Source organism: Mustela lutreola, chromosome 10, assembly GCF_030435805.1.
Source record: "Mustela lutreola isolate mMusLut2 chromosome 10, mMusLut2.pri, whole genome shotgun sequence".
NCBI lineage: Eukaryota > Metazoa > Chordata > Mammalia > Carnivora > Mustelidae > Mustela > Mustela lutreola.
Genome location: NC_081299.1, coordinates 45,475,317 through 45,490,181, shown reverse-complemented (window position 1 = coordinate 45,490,181; position 14,865 = coordinate 45,475,317). Strand labels below are relative to the sequence as shown.

Below are 14,865 nucleotides of genomic sequence, written 5' to 3'. Positions count from 1 at the left end.
GTCTCTCATGGTTTGTCTCCCCTTCTGATTTCCCCCAACTGACTTCTCCCCTCCTTTTCCCAATGTCTTCCATGTTATTCCTTATGCTCCACAAGTAAGTGAAACCGTATGATAATTGACTCTCTCTGCTTGACTTATTTCACTCAGCATAATCTCCTCCAGTCCCGTCCATGTTGATACAAAAGTTAGGTATTCGTTTTTTCTGATGGAGGCATAATATTCCATTGTACATATGGACCATATCTTCTTAATCTATTCATCTGTTGAAGGGCATCTTGGCTCTTTCCACAGTTCGGCGACTGTGGCCGCTGCTGCTATGAATATTGGGGTACAGATGGCCCTTTTTTTCTCTACATCTGTATCTTTGGGGTAAATACCCAGTAGTGCAATTGCAGGGTCATAGGGTAGCTCTATTTTTAATTTCTTAAGGAATCTCACTTTTCCAAGTGGCTGCACCAACTTGCATTCTCACCAACAATGTAAGAGGGTCCCCCTTTCTCCACATCCTCTTCAACACTTATTGTTTACTGTCTTGTTAATTTTGGCCATTCTAACTCGTGTAAGCTGGTATCTCCATTTGGTTTTGATTTGAATCTGCCTGATGGCTAATGATGATAACATTTTTTCATGTGTCTGTTAGTCATTTGTATGTCTTCTTTGGAAAAGTGTCTGTTCGTGTCTTCTGCCCATTTTTTGACGTGATTATCTGTTTTGTGTGTGTTGAGTTTGAGGAGCTCTTTATAGGTCTTGGATATCAGCCCTTTGTCTGTAGTGTCATTTGCGAATATCTTCTTCCATTCTGTGGGTTGCCTCTTTGTATTGTTGACTGTTTCCTTTGCTGTGCAGAAGCTTTTGATCTTGATGAAGTCCCAAAAGTTCATTTTTGCTTTTGTTTCTTTTGCCTTTGGAGACATGTCTTGAAAGATGTTTCTGTGGCTGATGTCCTTATACTATTTTGAGTTTATTTCTGTGTGTAGTATAAGAAAGTGGTCCAGTTTCATTCTTTTGCATGTAGTTATCTGGTTTTCCCAATACCATTTGTTAAATACACTTTTCCCCTTTGCATATTTCTGCTTCCTTGTCAAAGATTAATTGACCATATAATTGTGAGTTTATTTCTGGATTTTCTATTCTATTCCATTGATCTGGGTCTATTTTGTGCCACTACCATACTGATTTAATTTCTATAGCTTTGTAGTATATCTTGAAATCCGAGATTGTGATGACTCCAGTTTGTTCATCTTTTTAAAGATTGCTTTGCCTATTCAGGGTCCTTTATGGTTCCATACAAAGTTAAGGATTGTCTGTTCCAGTTCAGTGAAAAACAATATTGGTATTTTGATAGGAACTGCATTAAATTTCTAAATTTCTTTGGGTAGTGTGGATACTTCAACTATATTGATTATGCCAATCCATGAGCATGGGATATCTTTCCATTCATTTGTGTCATTTTCAATTTTTTTCATCAGTGTTTTGTAGATCTCAAATTATAGGTCTTTCATCTTCTTGGTTAAGTTTATTCCTAGATTATTTTTTGTGCAATTATACGTGGGATTCCTTTCTTAATTTCTCATTCTGCTGGTTCATTATTAGTGTATAGAGGTGTAACAGATTTCTTTATATTGATTTTATGTTCTGCAACCTTACTGAATTCATTTATCTGTTCTAGTAGTTTTTTTGGTGGAGTCTTTTGGGTTTTCTGTATAGAGAATCAGATCACCTGCAAATAGTGTAAGTTTGTTATTTGCCAATCTGGATGCTTTTTATTTCTTTTTTCTTCTTTGATTGCTGTGGCTAGGATTGCCAGTACTATGTTGAATAGAAGTGGTGAGAACGGACATATATGCCTTATTTCTGATCCTAGGAGGAAAGCTCTCAGTTTTTCACCAGTGAGGATGATGTTAGTTGTGGGTTTTTTTTTGGTTATGTCCTCTACTATGTTGAGGTATGTTCCCTCTAAACCAACTTTGTTGAGAGTTTTTATCATGCACGGATGTTGTAGTTTGTCAATTTTTTTTCCTGCATCTATTAAAATTATCATATGGTTCTTATCCTTTCTCTTGTTGATGTGACATATCATGTTGATTGATTTGTGAATATTGAACCACATTTGCATCCCAGGAACAAATCCCACTTGATCGTGGTGAGTGATTTTTTAAATATATTGTTGGATTTGGTTTGATACTGTTTTGTTGAGGATTTTGTATCTATGTTCATCAGAGATACTGGCCTGTAGTTTTCTTTTATTGATGTGTCTTTATCTGGTTTTGGAATAAGGATAATGCTGACCTCATAGAATGAATTTAGAAGCTTCCCTTCCTCTTCTATTTTTTGGAATAACTTGAGAAGAAGGGGTATTAAATCTTCTTTGCAAGTTTAATAGAATTTACCTGTGAAGTTTTCTGTTCCTGGGCTTTGTTTCTTGGGAATTTTTTGATTATTGATTCAATTTCATTGCTGGTAATCAGTCTGTACAAATTTTCTATTTCTTCCTGATTCAATTTTGGTATTTCCTTTCCATTTCTGTGGTATCTGTTGTTATTTCGCCTCTCTTTTTTTCTGATTTTGTTTGTGTCTTCTCTTTTTGTGAGTCTAGCTGAAGTTCTTATCAATTTCATGGATCTTTCCAAAGAAGCAGCTCCTGGTTTTATTGATCTGTTCTATTATTTTTAATTTTTATATTGCTTATTTCTGCTCTGATTTTATTATTTCTTTCTACTGGTTTGGATTTTCTTTGTTCTTTTTCTAGCTTCTTCATGTGTAAGGTTGGGTCATTTGAGATTTTTGCTTCTTGTGTGGTTATAGACTTCCCTCTTAGAATAGCTTTTGCTGCATCCCAAAGATTTTAAACCCTTGTGTTTCATTTTCCTTTCTCTCCATATATCTCTTGATTTCCTCTTTGATTTCTTGGCTGACCCATTCATTGTTTAGTAGTATGTTATTTAACCTTCATGTATGCGTGTTCTTTTTAGATTTTTTTTCTTGTAGTTGACTTCTAGCTTCATAGTGTCATGATCAGAAGACACATGGTCTGACTGATTTTTTTTTAATTTATTGAGGCTTGTTTTGTGACTTATTCCAGAGAATGTTCCTTGTCCACTTGAAAAGAATTATATTCTGCTGTTTTAGGATGGAATGTTCTTAGATCCATCTGATCCAATGTATCATTCAAAGCCACAGTGTCCTTGTTGATTCGGTTTAGATGATCTGTCCATTGATGTAAGTGGGATGTTAAAGTCCCCTACCATTATATTACTGTCAGTTACTTTCTTTACATTTGTTATTACCTTTTTCATGTATTTGGGTGCTCCCATGTTGGATGTATAAATATTTACAATTGTTATATCTTCTTGTTGAATCATTCTCTTGAGTATATAGTATCTTTTTTTATCTCTTGTAACAGTTTTTGTTTTAAAGTCTATTTTTTGTGATAAAAGCATTGCTACCATGACTTTCTTTTCACTTCCATTTGCATGAAAAATGCCTTCCCATCCCTTTATAATCAATCTGTAGGTGTCTTTAAGTTTAAAGTGTCTCTTGTTGGCAGCATATAGATGGGTCTTGCTTTTTTATCTATTCTGTCACCCTGTATCTTTTGATTGGAGTGTTTAGTCCATTTACATTCAAAGTAATTTCTGATAGGTATATATTTATTAGAGTTTTGTTACTTGCTCTGTGGTTGTTTTGGTAGTTTTTCTCTGTTCTTCTCTTGCTCTCTTGTCTCACAGTTTGCTGGTTTATTTAATGATAGATTTAGATTCCTTTCTCTTTATTCTTTGCATATCTATTATTGGTTTTTTATATATGGTTACCATTAGATTTATGTATAACATCTTCTGCATATAGAAGTCTGTTATAAGTTAATGTTTGCTTAAGTTTGAACCCATTCTTTACTCCTTTTCTCCCCACAGTTTAGGTATATGATGTCATACCTTACATCCTCTTATTTTATGAATGCCTTGACTAATTTTTATAGATATTTTTATTGCTTTTATGCTTCCTATTTTTCTTACTCCTACATAAAGTCTTTCCTTTCCACTCAAAGAATCTTCTTTAATCTTTCTTGTAAAATTGATTTTGTGGTCATGAATTTCTTTAACTTTTATTTGTCTGGGAAACTCTTCATCTCTCCTTCTATTCTGAATGATAGCCTTGTTGGATAGAGTATTCTTGATGGCAGGGTTTTGGGGGGTTTTGTTTTGTTGTTGTTGTTGTTGTTTTCTTCCAGCACTTTGAAGATATCATCTCACTCCCCTCTGGCCTACAAAATTTCTGCTGAAAAATCAGCTGATAAACTTATGGAGTTTCACTTGTATGTAACTGTTTTCTTTTCTCTTGCTGCATTTAAAATTCTCTCATCACTACTTTTTGCCATTTCAATCGGTATGTGTCTTGGTGTGGACCTCCTAGGGTGATTTTGTTGGGAACTTGCTGTATCTCCTGGCTCTGAATGTGTTTCCTTTTCCAGATTCTGGAATTTTTCAGCTATCATTTCTTCAAATAAATTTTCAGCCCCCCTTTCTTTCTCTTCTCCTTCTGGGATCCCTATAAAGTGAATGTTAATGTATCTGATGGTGTCACTGAATTCCTTAAGTCTCTTTCCATTTTTGTTGTTGTCGTTGGTGGTGGTGGTGGTCTCTCTCCTATTCAGCTTAATTCCTTTGCATTACTTTGTCCTCCAGGTCTCTAATCAGTTATTCCACTTACTCTAGTTAACCCTTTATTCCATCTAGTTTATTTTTTAAAAAGATTTTATTTATTTATTTGAGAGAGAGAGCATGAGCCAGGGGAGGAATAGAGATAGAATCTCAAGTAGACTCTACACTGAGCAGAGAGCTTGAAGTGGGGCTGGCTCTTACCACCCACGAGATCATGACTTGAGCCAAAACCAAGAGTATGATGCTTAACCAACTGAGCCACCCAGATGCCCCTCCATCTAGTGTATTTTTAACTTCAGTTATTGAGTTCTTCATCTCTGATTTTTTTTTTTTTTTTTGGTCTTGTTTTCTCTTTGTAAAGGGTCTCACTGAGGTCTTCCACTCTTTTCTCTAGTCTAGTATCTTTATGACCAGTACTTTATGACCTACTATGCATACTATTTATCTCCATTTTGCTTAGGTCTGTTGCTTTGATTTTGTCCTGTTCTTTCATTTTGGACAATTCCTCTGTCTCCTACATTGTCTAACTCTTTGTGTGTTTTTGTGTTACAAAAGTCACCTACATCTCCTATTTTTGAAAGTAGGAGCTTTATGAAGAAGTCCTATAGTATCCTGCAATGTAGTGTCCCCTGTTCACCAGAACCTGGTGCTTCTGGAATCTCTCCTATGTGTGTTGTGTGGCTCTTGCTATTGTGGCTGAGCCACACTGGCCTTTAGTCATCCCAATGGCTCTCTAACCTGTTGCAGGCAGGGTTTGGTTCCTGTGTTACTAGTGGGCCAGTCTGAAACTGCCTTGGGTTTGAGATGACTCAGACCAGGTATTTGCCAGAGGTGCAGTAGCACTCAATTGCAGGGCAGTTTCCCTGTATTGTTCCCTAAGAAGCTTTCATTGGTGGATGGGACCTGCAGCCAGACCAGATGTCTGCCCTCAGGACACTGCTGGAGCCACAGTCTGACCTATGTGTATGACTGTCTTTTCCTCTCCTGGAAAAGGAATCACCCTGCAGTGGTGATGGTCCCTGCCGGGGCTGTTTGCACACTGCCAGGCTTCAGCCAAGTGCATATGGGGGGGGGGGGCATGTTCACAGGAGAAGGGTAGGTGCAGTGCCAGCAAGGTCTCCCCCCTTGCGCCATGGGAGGGGACCTGCAACCTCTAGGGTGAGGTAGGAGAGGTTGGAGGGGGTGGATCCCCAAAAGTGCATGGGGGCAGGTGAGTGGTGTTAGCAAACTAGGTGGAGAGTGTTCACAGCACTGGTTCCCAATGGTGTCAAAGCTAGGGGGCAGGGGAGGAAATGATGCCTGCCTGCTTCTTTGTTTCTGGAGAAGATTCTTATCCCTCCAGTGCCTATTCAGATATTGATAAACAACTCTCCCTCCTGCTTGCCCTAGGCATTTTTCAAACTGCTGCTTCTAGCCTATATCTCCTTGGAGCTGTTTGTTTTGCTTTCTTTTTAAGGGCAAGGACTCCACTTACTCTAGTCCTTTTGGTTCTCCCAGATTGAGCCTGCTGATTTTTGAAGTTCCAGATATTAAGCCCCACTGATTTTAAGAACTCATGAAATTTAGCCTCTCTGGTTTTTAAAGCCAAATATTGGGGTGTGGGTTCACCTTCCCTATTGCCTGGAGTGTCTGTTTCTTTCTTTTCTCCATGCCTATAGCATCTCTCCCTCCTGTGTACAGTCCTAAGGGTCTGTTTAGTTCCCTACAGTGACTCTGACCTGCCTACACTCTTCAGTATGGGTTTTTCTTTATGTTTAGCTGTGAAGTCTGTTCTGTCAGTCTTCAAATTATGTTCTGGGTTATTTACACTTATGTAGATGTTATCTAAGTTGATCCATGTGACAAGGTGAGCTTAGGGTCTTCCTACTCTGCCATCTTCCCCAACTCCTCCCTCTATCCTTTTCTGCGAGTGCTAAACACTAGATTTATCTGATCTCAAGGTAGTGGTTAATATTATTCCTGTTTTAGAGGCAAAGACACTGAGGCTCAGGAGGGGAAATGTGATTATAAGCAGGTTGATCTTGCTTCTGGTTTCAAATTTGGATCACCACACATCAGGGGTCAGCAAACTATGGTCTATGGGCCAAAACAGCTGGCCACTTGTTTTTGTAAATACAGTCACAATAGCAGAGTTTAGTGGTTACCACAAAGATGATATATTACAAAGCTTAAGATATATACAACCTGATCTTGACATGGATTATCCAAATATACTTCTAGGTGATGTTTTAACTTTTTTTAAATAAAGCCTTATTGTCCAAAAAGTACTGATGTTTCCATAAAAGTTTCAATTAAATATTTACTTGCTCAAAATGTCTTTCTCCTTAGAGATGAAAATAAACTAAAAACTTGGAAACCCAAGTTTTTGATGGCAAAGGAAAAGAAAGAGAGAAAAGGTGCTGAAGAATCAGAAAGGTAGGAGCACAGGTATACTTAGATTACTGCTAATCTGCTGAAATTTATACCTCTTAGAGCTGTGTGACTTTAGGCAAGTCATTAAATTTGATTGTCAAGTTCCTGATCTATAAAATGAGAATAATAGCACCTACCTGACTATAGTTGAAAGGATTAAAAGAAAAAAAAGAAAATGTAAAGTGCCACACACATTTCTCTTGTCATCATCCAGACTTTGGTAGATAGGGAGTAGGAAAGATTTTAAGCCAGCCATTATCAAGTGATGAAAAAACTTTATCTTCTTTTAGGCTGTATGAACTTTTCCCCTATAGATGGAATTTAAATAATACACCAGTTGGAACTTAAACTTTGAGAAATACGATCATATAACAATACTAATTTCCCTAAAACACAATTTTAGTTATGACTATATTAATGTTAGAATTTAAAAAAGAATGTTTTATCAACTCATGATCAAACCTTCATTCTTGTGATTCAAGTTTCCAGCTGACTGTTGCAGGAGGTGCTGTTTTTACTGTCTCAGGTGGTTACTATGTGATCTGTGCTCTGGAGCACAGGGCACAGGATCTGAGATACTTTTAACAGTTGTCTTGGGGAAATCCTTGTTTAAATAGCCATTGAACTGGGAACACTGTGTGGTCCGTCTGCTCTGGGAAACCTGTTTAGAAAAGTTTTAAAGGGGAAGCCCAAAAGAAATCAGACAACTGTCTATAACATATTTAAACACAGGGGATGGCACAGGATGGCCTTTCCCATAACCTTATTTTCTTTGGGCTTAGACTTGATGTAATTTACTTTCCCCAAGTTCAAAAGATGTAGACTACAAAAGCATCTTCCCACCTTAAACTTCATAATTTTATATAGCATACCAAAACAGAATTTCAAGAGAGAAAATATCCATGAAATTTTTGACACTTCTCCAGAAAAAAAAACGTTTAGTATTTCAATGTACACATACGTCTTTCAGGAAACAATTTTCTAGTGTTTTTTTTCTTTTCTTTTCTTTTTTAAAGATTTTATTTATTTATTTGACAGAGATCACAAGTAGACAGAGAGGCAGGCAGAGAGAGTGAGAAGAGGAAGCAGGCTCCCCGCAGAGCAGAGAGCCCGATGCGGGGCTCGATCCCAGGACCCTGGGATCATGACCTGAGCCAAAGGCAGAGCCTTAATCCACTGAGCCACCCAGGTGCCCCTAGTGCTTTTTTTCTTATAACAAACTGATATTATAGTTTACTTTTACTTTCAACTGGATAAATTTTAAAATATGGCAAATTTTGAAATGTGATATTGGAGCTATCATATTCCTGTAGATTGTTATATCAATTTTGAGTGCTTTTTGTTCCTTTTAAAATGGTTTTTTTTTTTTTTAAGATTTTATTTATTTATTTGACGGAGATCACAAGCAGAGAGGCAGGCGGGGGGGCGGAGAGCAGGCTCCCCACAGAGCAGAGAGCCCAATGTGGGACTCAATCCGAGGACCTGGGATCATGACCTGAGCCAAAGGCAGAGGCTTTAACCCACTGAGCCACCCAGGTACCCCTTAAAATGGTTTCTGCCATAACATGTTCCACCAGTAAGAAATGCATTCTAGGTTAGTTCAACCCTTTTATAATCTTTTTATGAAACAAAAACGACAAATTTTCAGAGAAGTTGGAGAAGGATATCCCAGCTACAAAGGCATAGAAACGATAGCCCACTTTCTAAGATGTTCTAACATAGATGTGTGTGTGTGTGTGTGTGTGTGTGTGTGTGTGTGTGTGAGAAAGAGACAGAGAGGGAGAGAGAGAAGCTTGAAAGGTAGATTGGGGCTAGCTTATAAAATGCCATGTGTATCACGCTAAGGAATTTGACTTTATCTTGTGGGCACTAGAGACAAAGTTTTAAGCAAAAGCGTGACATCAATTACATTTTAGAAAGATGGCTCTGGAGGCAAGTATGCAGATGGATTTGAGGAAGGAGAGGCAAGAGGAAGAGGTATTTCAGGTAAGAAGTGAAAATGTGGCAGTGGCTATAATCTTGGGACAGAATGAAAAAGATGTAGGAGACACTTCTGAATAAAACTAACAGGACTTGCTTTTTTCCTTCTGTCAATATATTGAACTGCTACAAAAGCACCAACCCCCATGTGAAGAATAGGAAGGAAGAAAAGGGAGGATTAAGAGTGTAATCGGCCTCTGCTGTAGGGTTATCTATCAACTTTTACGTGCTGATAATTTTGCACTTATTTTGTGGTATCTTACTTTACTTTTCTTAATCTTCTCCAGAACCATTCAGCAAATAGAACAGTTCTCTGATTGAAGTACAAAGATTTATGATTTTTTGAACAAGCTAATTATACTTTGAATCCTGATTCAGAGGAGTTTTTTGTTTAACTTAAATTGCTTACCCAATTTCATTTTATCCCTAATTATTATCTTGGTATTAAAAAAACCCCACAACATTTTTACTTTAAGATTTCATTTATTTATTTGAGAGAGAAAGAAAGCACGAGCAGGGTGGGTGGAGAGGTAGAGGAGAAGCAGACTTCCTGCTTCACAGGGGGCCAGATGTGGGGCTTGATCCCGGGACACTGGAATCATGACCTGAGCTGAAGGCAGATGATTAACTGAGCCTCCCAGGTGCCCACACAGCCTTTTTAACTATAGGAAAAAGCAATTGGTATTACTTATGTTGTTCAACTGTTCTGACACTCTACTCGAAATATGTGTTATATACATAATCATCTACAAATACCCATATATATATATATATATATATATATATATATATATATATGATTTTATATAAAAGTATATACATACAAAATTATACCTGAATTTATCCTGAAGTAGCATGAGTTTACAGATTTGGGAACTTAGGAGTTTTATTATGGTACACTTAACCTGACCTGCATATTTCTTGCCATTCTATGTTCTAGAAATTTCTTCCGAACCAAGAAGCAAAACTTAGAAAAGATGAGGATGGAAAAAGAAGAAAAACGTTTTAGAGAACAATTTGAGGTATGTTCTCCTCTGAAGGTAAAAGTTATAAACAGAAATTCCTAGCTTTTAATATTACTAAAGATCCTACAAGTGTTGCACCTCTGCCTCTGGTATAGATAGGACCCAAACTAAACAGCTGATAACGTTTTTTCCTGATGCATTCTTATATTATCATGCCTTTATACCTGCTATCCCCTCTGTCTGGAAAAACTAAGTAATTCTTAAGGCTCTGTTCAACTGTCACCCACTCTTCTTGGGAAAGTAATTAAGCACATTTTATCTGTTAAACACATATCTGTTCTAACACTGGTCTGTTTATAACACAGCCTGTGTATGTGTGTGTATTCTGAGCTAAACTCAAGTACTGTCTGAGTAAAGATTTTGTCTCATTCAAGTTTGCTCCTACCTCCTGACATATCTGGACACATAGAATTCAGTGAGTGACTGAATGACGAGATAAACAAATGAAACAAGTGAATGAAGGAAGCAGTATCTGAAGTTTCTTAACTTCTTCTGTCATTATGAATCCATGGAGTATTTCCTCAATTCCAAGGTTCAAACAGTCCTTCCTTATAATTTCATATACTGTCACCATGAAAATTAAGAAACATATTGAATAGCTCCCAGGTCCCAGATACTGGATTGAGAGAGAGAATGTGGACATTCTGTTCACAGAATTTCTCCACGTCACTACTGCTCCCCATTATGAAATGGGTCAAGATTAGGCTTCTTAACATGATATAAAAAGCTCTTCATTTCATAACTTCTTGTCTTTCAGGTTTTATTTCCTGCTGTTCTTCACCTTGCACTTCAGGCTTTGGCAAAAACTCTTCAGTTCTGTCCCTTCTGTGAACATCCACTACAGTCCCTATCCTGCTACTCCCTTCCTCCAGGCATTTACTTGGTCTGCTCCAACTACCTGGTGATACTCTTACTTTTCCCCATCTGACTAGCTTTCATTCACTTATCAACACCCATCAAGGCATCTCCTCTCCTCCAGGAAGACTGACCCACATTTCTCATTAAGGAAATTCCTCTTCCTCTATATTCCTCTATATCTGAGCTTATCATAAGCATTAACATTATGGCAATTATGTGTTCACCAATTAAACTATGAGCTCTTGGAGGACAGGGTTATCTTTATATCCATGTGCAGAGCAGAATAAAAGTACCTTTGTAAATGTCCAAAAATGTTTTTGGACTGAACTAAAAAAGAATATACACAAATCCCTCATAATCATTAATAACTCTTGCTTTGGACCAAAGCTGATTAGAGCTGTTATATCTAGAAGCCATGATATGAAATTATTTACTGCAACTGTGATATTATTTTTTATAAAGATTTTATTTATTTATTTGACAGAGAGAGATCACAAGTAGGCAGAGAGGCAGGCAGAGAGAGAGAAAAGAGGAAGCAAGCTCCCCACTGAGCAGAGAGCCTGATGCGGGACTCGATCCCAGGACCCTGAGATCATGACCTGAGCCGAAGGCAGAGGCTTTGACCCACTGAGCCACCCAGGCACCCACAACTGTGATATTATTGAGAAGCATTAGTGTAACAATTACTTGCTGAATTGACCTTACATTCCATTTAGTGCTTTTCTCATTTTGTGACTGTCTCATATCTCATGTGTATGATTCCATTCTTCCTTATTACCTATGGTGACTTTTTCTTATATATCATTAGAAAAACTATGCCACATTAGTAATTTTATTCAGCTCAAATCACAAAAGTTTAGTGCCTCATTTGTGCTAGGCATTAAGAGTACAAGGTTGTGCGGTGCCTGGGTTGCTCAGTGGTTAAACCTCTGCCTTCGGCTCAGGTCATGATCTCAGTGTTCTGGGATCGAGCCCCGCGTCGGGCTCTCTGCTTGGTGAGGAGCCTGCTCCCCCCCTTCTCTCTGCCTGCCTCTCTGCCTACTTGTGATCTCTGTCTGTCAAATAAATAAATAAAATCTTAAAAAAAAAAGTACAAGGTTGAATAAAACTATCTTCCATTTTCATTTTAAGATAATATGTTTATTAAATACTGTAATAGGAGTATATACAAAGTATAGTTAAACAGAAAATTATACATTGCTGTTGTTTAAGTCTTCATGAGAAGTGGTTTAAGAGGAAAAAAGTGTTTTGGGCAGAGAAAACCACATGAGCATTGGCCGGTAAGTATAAAAGTAGCTGGTATATTCAGGACCATCATATAGCTTGATGTGACTTCATAATGGGACAGAAATGGGAGCATGGGAAATGACCATATGCCAAAGAACCTGAATGTCAAGCTGAGAATGTGGATCTCATCATGAAAGCAATGAAGAATCTTTAGAATTTGACAAAAAGCAAAATGACCTGATTAATTTTCATTTTAAGAAATCACTGTATTCATAATGAACAATGGCCTGGAAAAGGGTAAGAAATCAAACAGTGAGGAAGCTATCACTTTGTTAGACAAAAGAAAAATCTATCTTGTGGATCAGATCCCATTTGGTATAGAATGATGTATTTTATCATTCAAACTCCGCACATTTCTGAGAGTGGAAAAAGGCATACCTAATCCTAATTCTAAGTATGTGTAGAGACACTAAATATAAGCAGACTGTCCTGAGCAGAGGGAGATGTCTGGCCACCCTAATTTGGTTAAGTACACATCTGTAAATATAAGCTTTGTATTGTGGAATTTTTTCTGAGTCAACAGATATCAGTCCATTAGAAGGTAATATACCTAGAGTTGTATAGGCTGGCTAGTTTATCATACAGAAGAAAACCTCCTTTAAGGTCATAAATTGAATTTCTCATCAGTTTTTTCACAAATGCCTGTCTCTGACACCAGAAGAGTGGGAATTGCCCCCTATACCTTCTACTTTATATATAAGCCCACCCAGAGAGGAAGAATAGAAAGAGGGCCACTTAAAAATGCTAGGTATGTAAGGACATTATAAACTCTAAAGCGCTATACACAAGGAGGTTTTTTATTTCCCTCTTTTTTAAACTTCCCCATTCCTGAGTGGGGTGGTATCCTTATTACTGGAACACTTAACATCCATGGAAATTAATATATACCCATGTTATAAATATCTCATCCACTGGAATTCATTCTGGTACAACTAGATAAGAAGTATGAAAACACTTTGAAAATATGACTGTGCCAAATTAAATGTAAGATTGTAGCATTTTACTACTATTTTCCTATTCCTTTAGAGGTTATTTAATATTTAGTATTTTGAGTTTGAGGTTACTATCTTACATCCTCCATTAATTTTGTTAGAATAAAAACTGCACAGTCTGATTAGTAATTTCTTCTTTCAGTATGACAAAGAGATTACTGTCATCAACACAGCAGTGGCATGTTCCAGTAATTCAAGGAATGGAATATTCGATTTGCCAATAACCCCTGGAGAAGAACTGCAAGTCATTGATACCACTGAAGAAAATCTAGTGATTTGTCGCAATTCCAAAGGCAAATGTAAGTTGCTGGCTTATCACCCATAAAATATGTCACTGTTTAAAAGAAAAATATCAAAGCATTCTTGTCTTGCAGCATTCTGGCTATAACTTTCAGATTAGTAATGTGACTTTTGTTTCTACAGATGGATATGTACTGATTGAACATCTAGATTTCAAGTAAGTGGTTTGCTTTTATACTACAAATCATGAATTCTAAAAAACTTAATGCACTGTTGTGTACATTAGTCTCAAAGGAAGACTACTGAATTTATTTTAATTTAGGAAGTTTTAGGGATGACTTTGGAAGAGACTTTATTCTTGTCTCCTGAGTACATTATGACTTCTCTACAGAGTAAACTGGGTAAGAAATTGCCACTCATTACTCCATTGGCCTCTACTTTTCTGTCTTCTCAGGCATCAAGGCTGGTCACCTTAGGAAGATCAAGCTCCAATGGCAGGGGCTGCACTAGTAAGGACTAGTCTGAGAGCTCAGACCTGCCTCACCTCAGGTTCAGTTGGCATGTCAAATGGGATGGGGGATCTGTGGAAACGGAGAAGAGAAAAACAAACCCTCCACATTCAGATGTTGGTTTTACTCCTAAATGGTTATCTTTCAATGTCTACATCAGTCTCTGTTTCACTGCTGACTCAAGAGAGTATGAAACACTGTGTGTTAGCATTTGAGCATCTATTTAGTGAGCCATAGCCCAAGTTGGAAATCACGCCTTATGGCACCTAGGCAGCTGTGCAGATGGTTAGTTTCCTTCTAATATTAGCACATGAATGTTTATAATTTCCAGAAGATATTGTGCATTTAAATTGGGTGCAATTTACTTCTGAGAAGTAAATAGTGTAACCAAGGTCTTTAAAATACTCAGATTTAAGGTATAATCTTAAAATGTAATTATGGCTCAGTCTATAAGTATCCTTAATCAAAAATATCAATGCTGTTCAATATTGGCTCCTTTTGGGAACAGCATGCTAAATAGTAATTTATTCCAAAATGAAGAGCCTGAATATATTTAACACAATTTAAATAATATACATATGCTGTCAATTTAAAACATCCTGTTGTCCAAAGTAAGAAAAATAATTCTATGCCTGAACACCTAAGAAAAAACGAGATGGAGCTGTAAATAACTGCCTAGCCAGGAGATACATTCTATGGGGGCATACAGCTGTTTTAAAAAATGTTGGCATTTTCAACACTGAAAAACTGAACAATTTTGCTTCATTTTTTTTTTTTAAGATTTGTATATTTTAGAGAGAGAGCACAAGTGGGAGAGGGAGAAAAATCTCCAACAGACTCCAAACTCAGCATGAAGCCTGACACAGAGCTCTATCTCACAACTATGAGATCACCATCTGAGCTG

At 37.3% G+C, this 14,865-nt stretch overlaps 1 protein-coding gene across 1 annotated transcript in view; it reads left to right on the top strand.

Moving 5' to 3' along the window:
• Positions 1-14,076, top strand: part of FYB2 (FYN binding protein 2) — a 121,718-nt gene extending 107,642 nt beyond the window's left edge. The window contains exons 16-20 of the mRNA XM_059135254.1: positions 6,987-7,073; positions 9,991-10,072; positions 13,355-13,511; positions 13,636-13,669; positions 13,907-14,076. Of these exons, the coding sequence (XP_058991237.1) occupies positions 6,987-7,073; positions 9,991-10,072; positions 13,355-13,511; positions 13,636-13,669; positions 13,907-13,928 (382 nt within the window). The 3' untranslated portion in view covers positions 13,929-14,076. The remainder of the gene's footprint in view (positions 1-6,986; positions 7,074-9,990; positions 10,073-13,354; positions 13,512-13,635; positions 13,670-13,906) is intronic.
• The last annotated feature ends 789 nt before the right edge of the window (positions 14,077-14,865 follow it).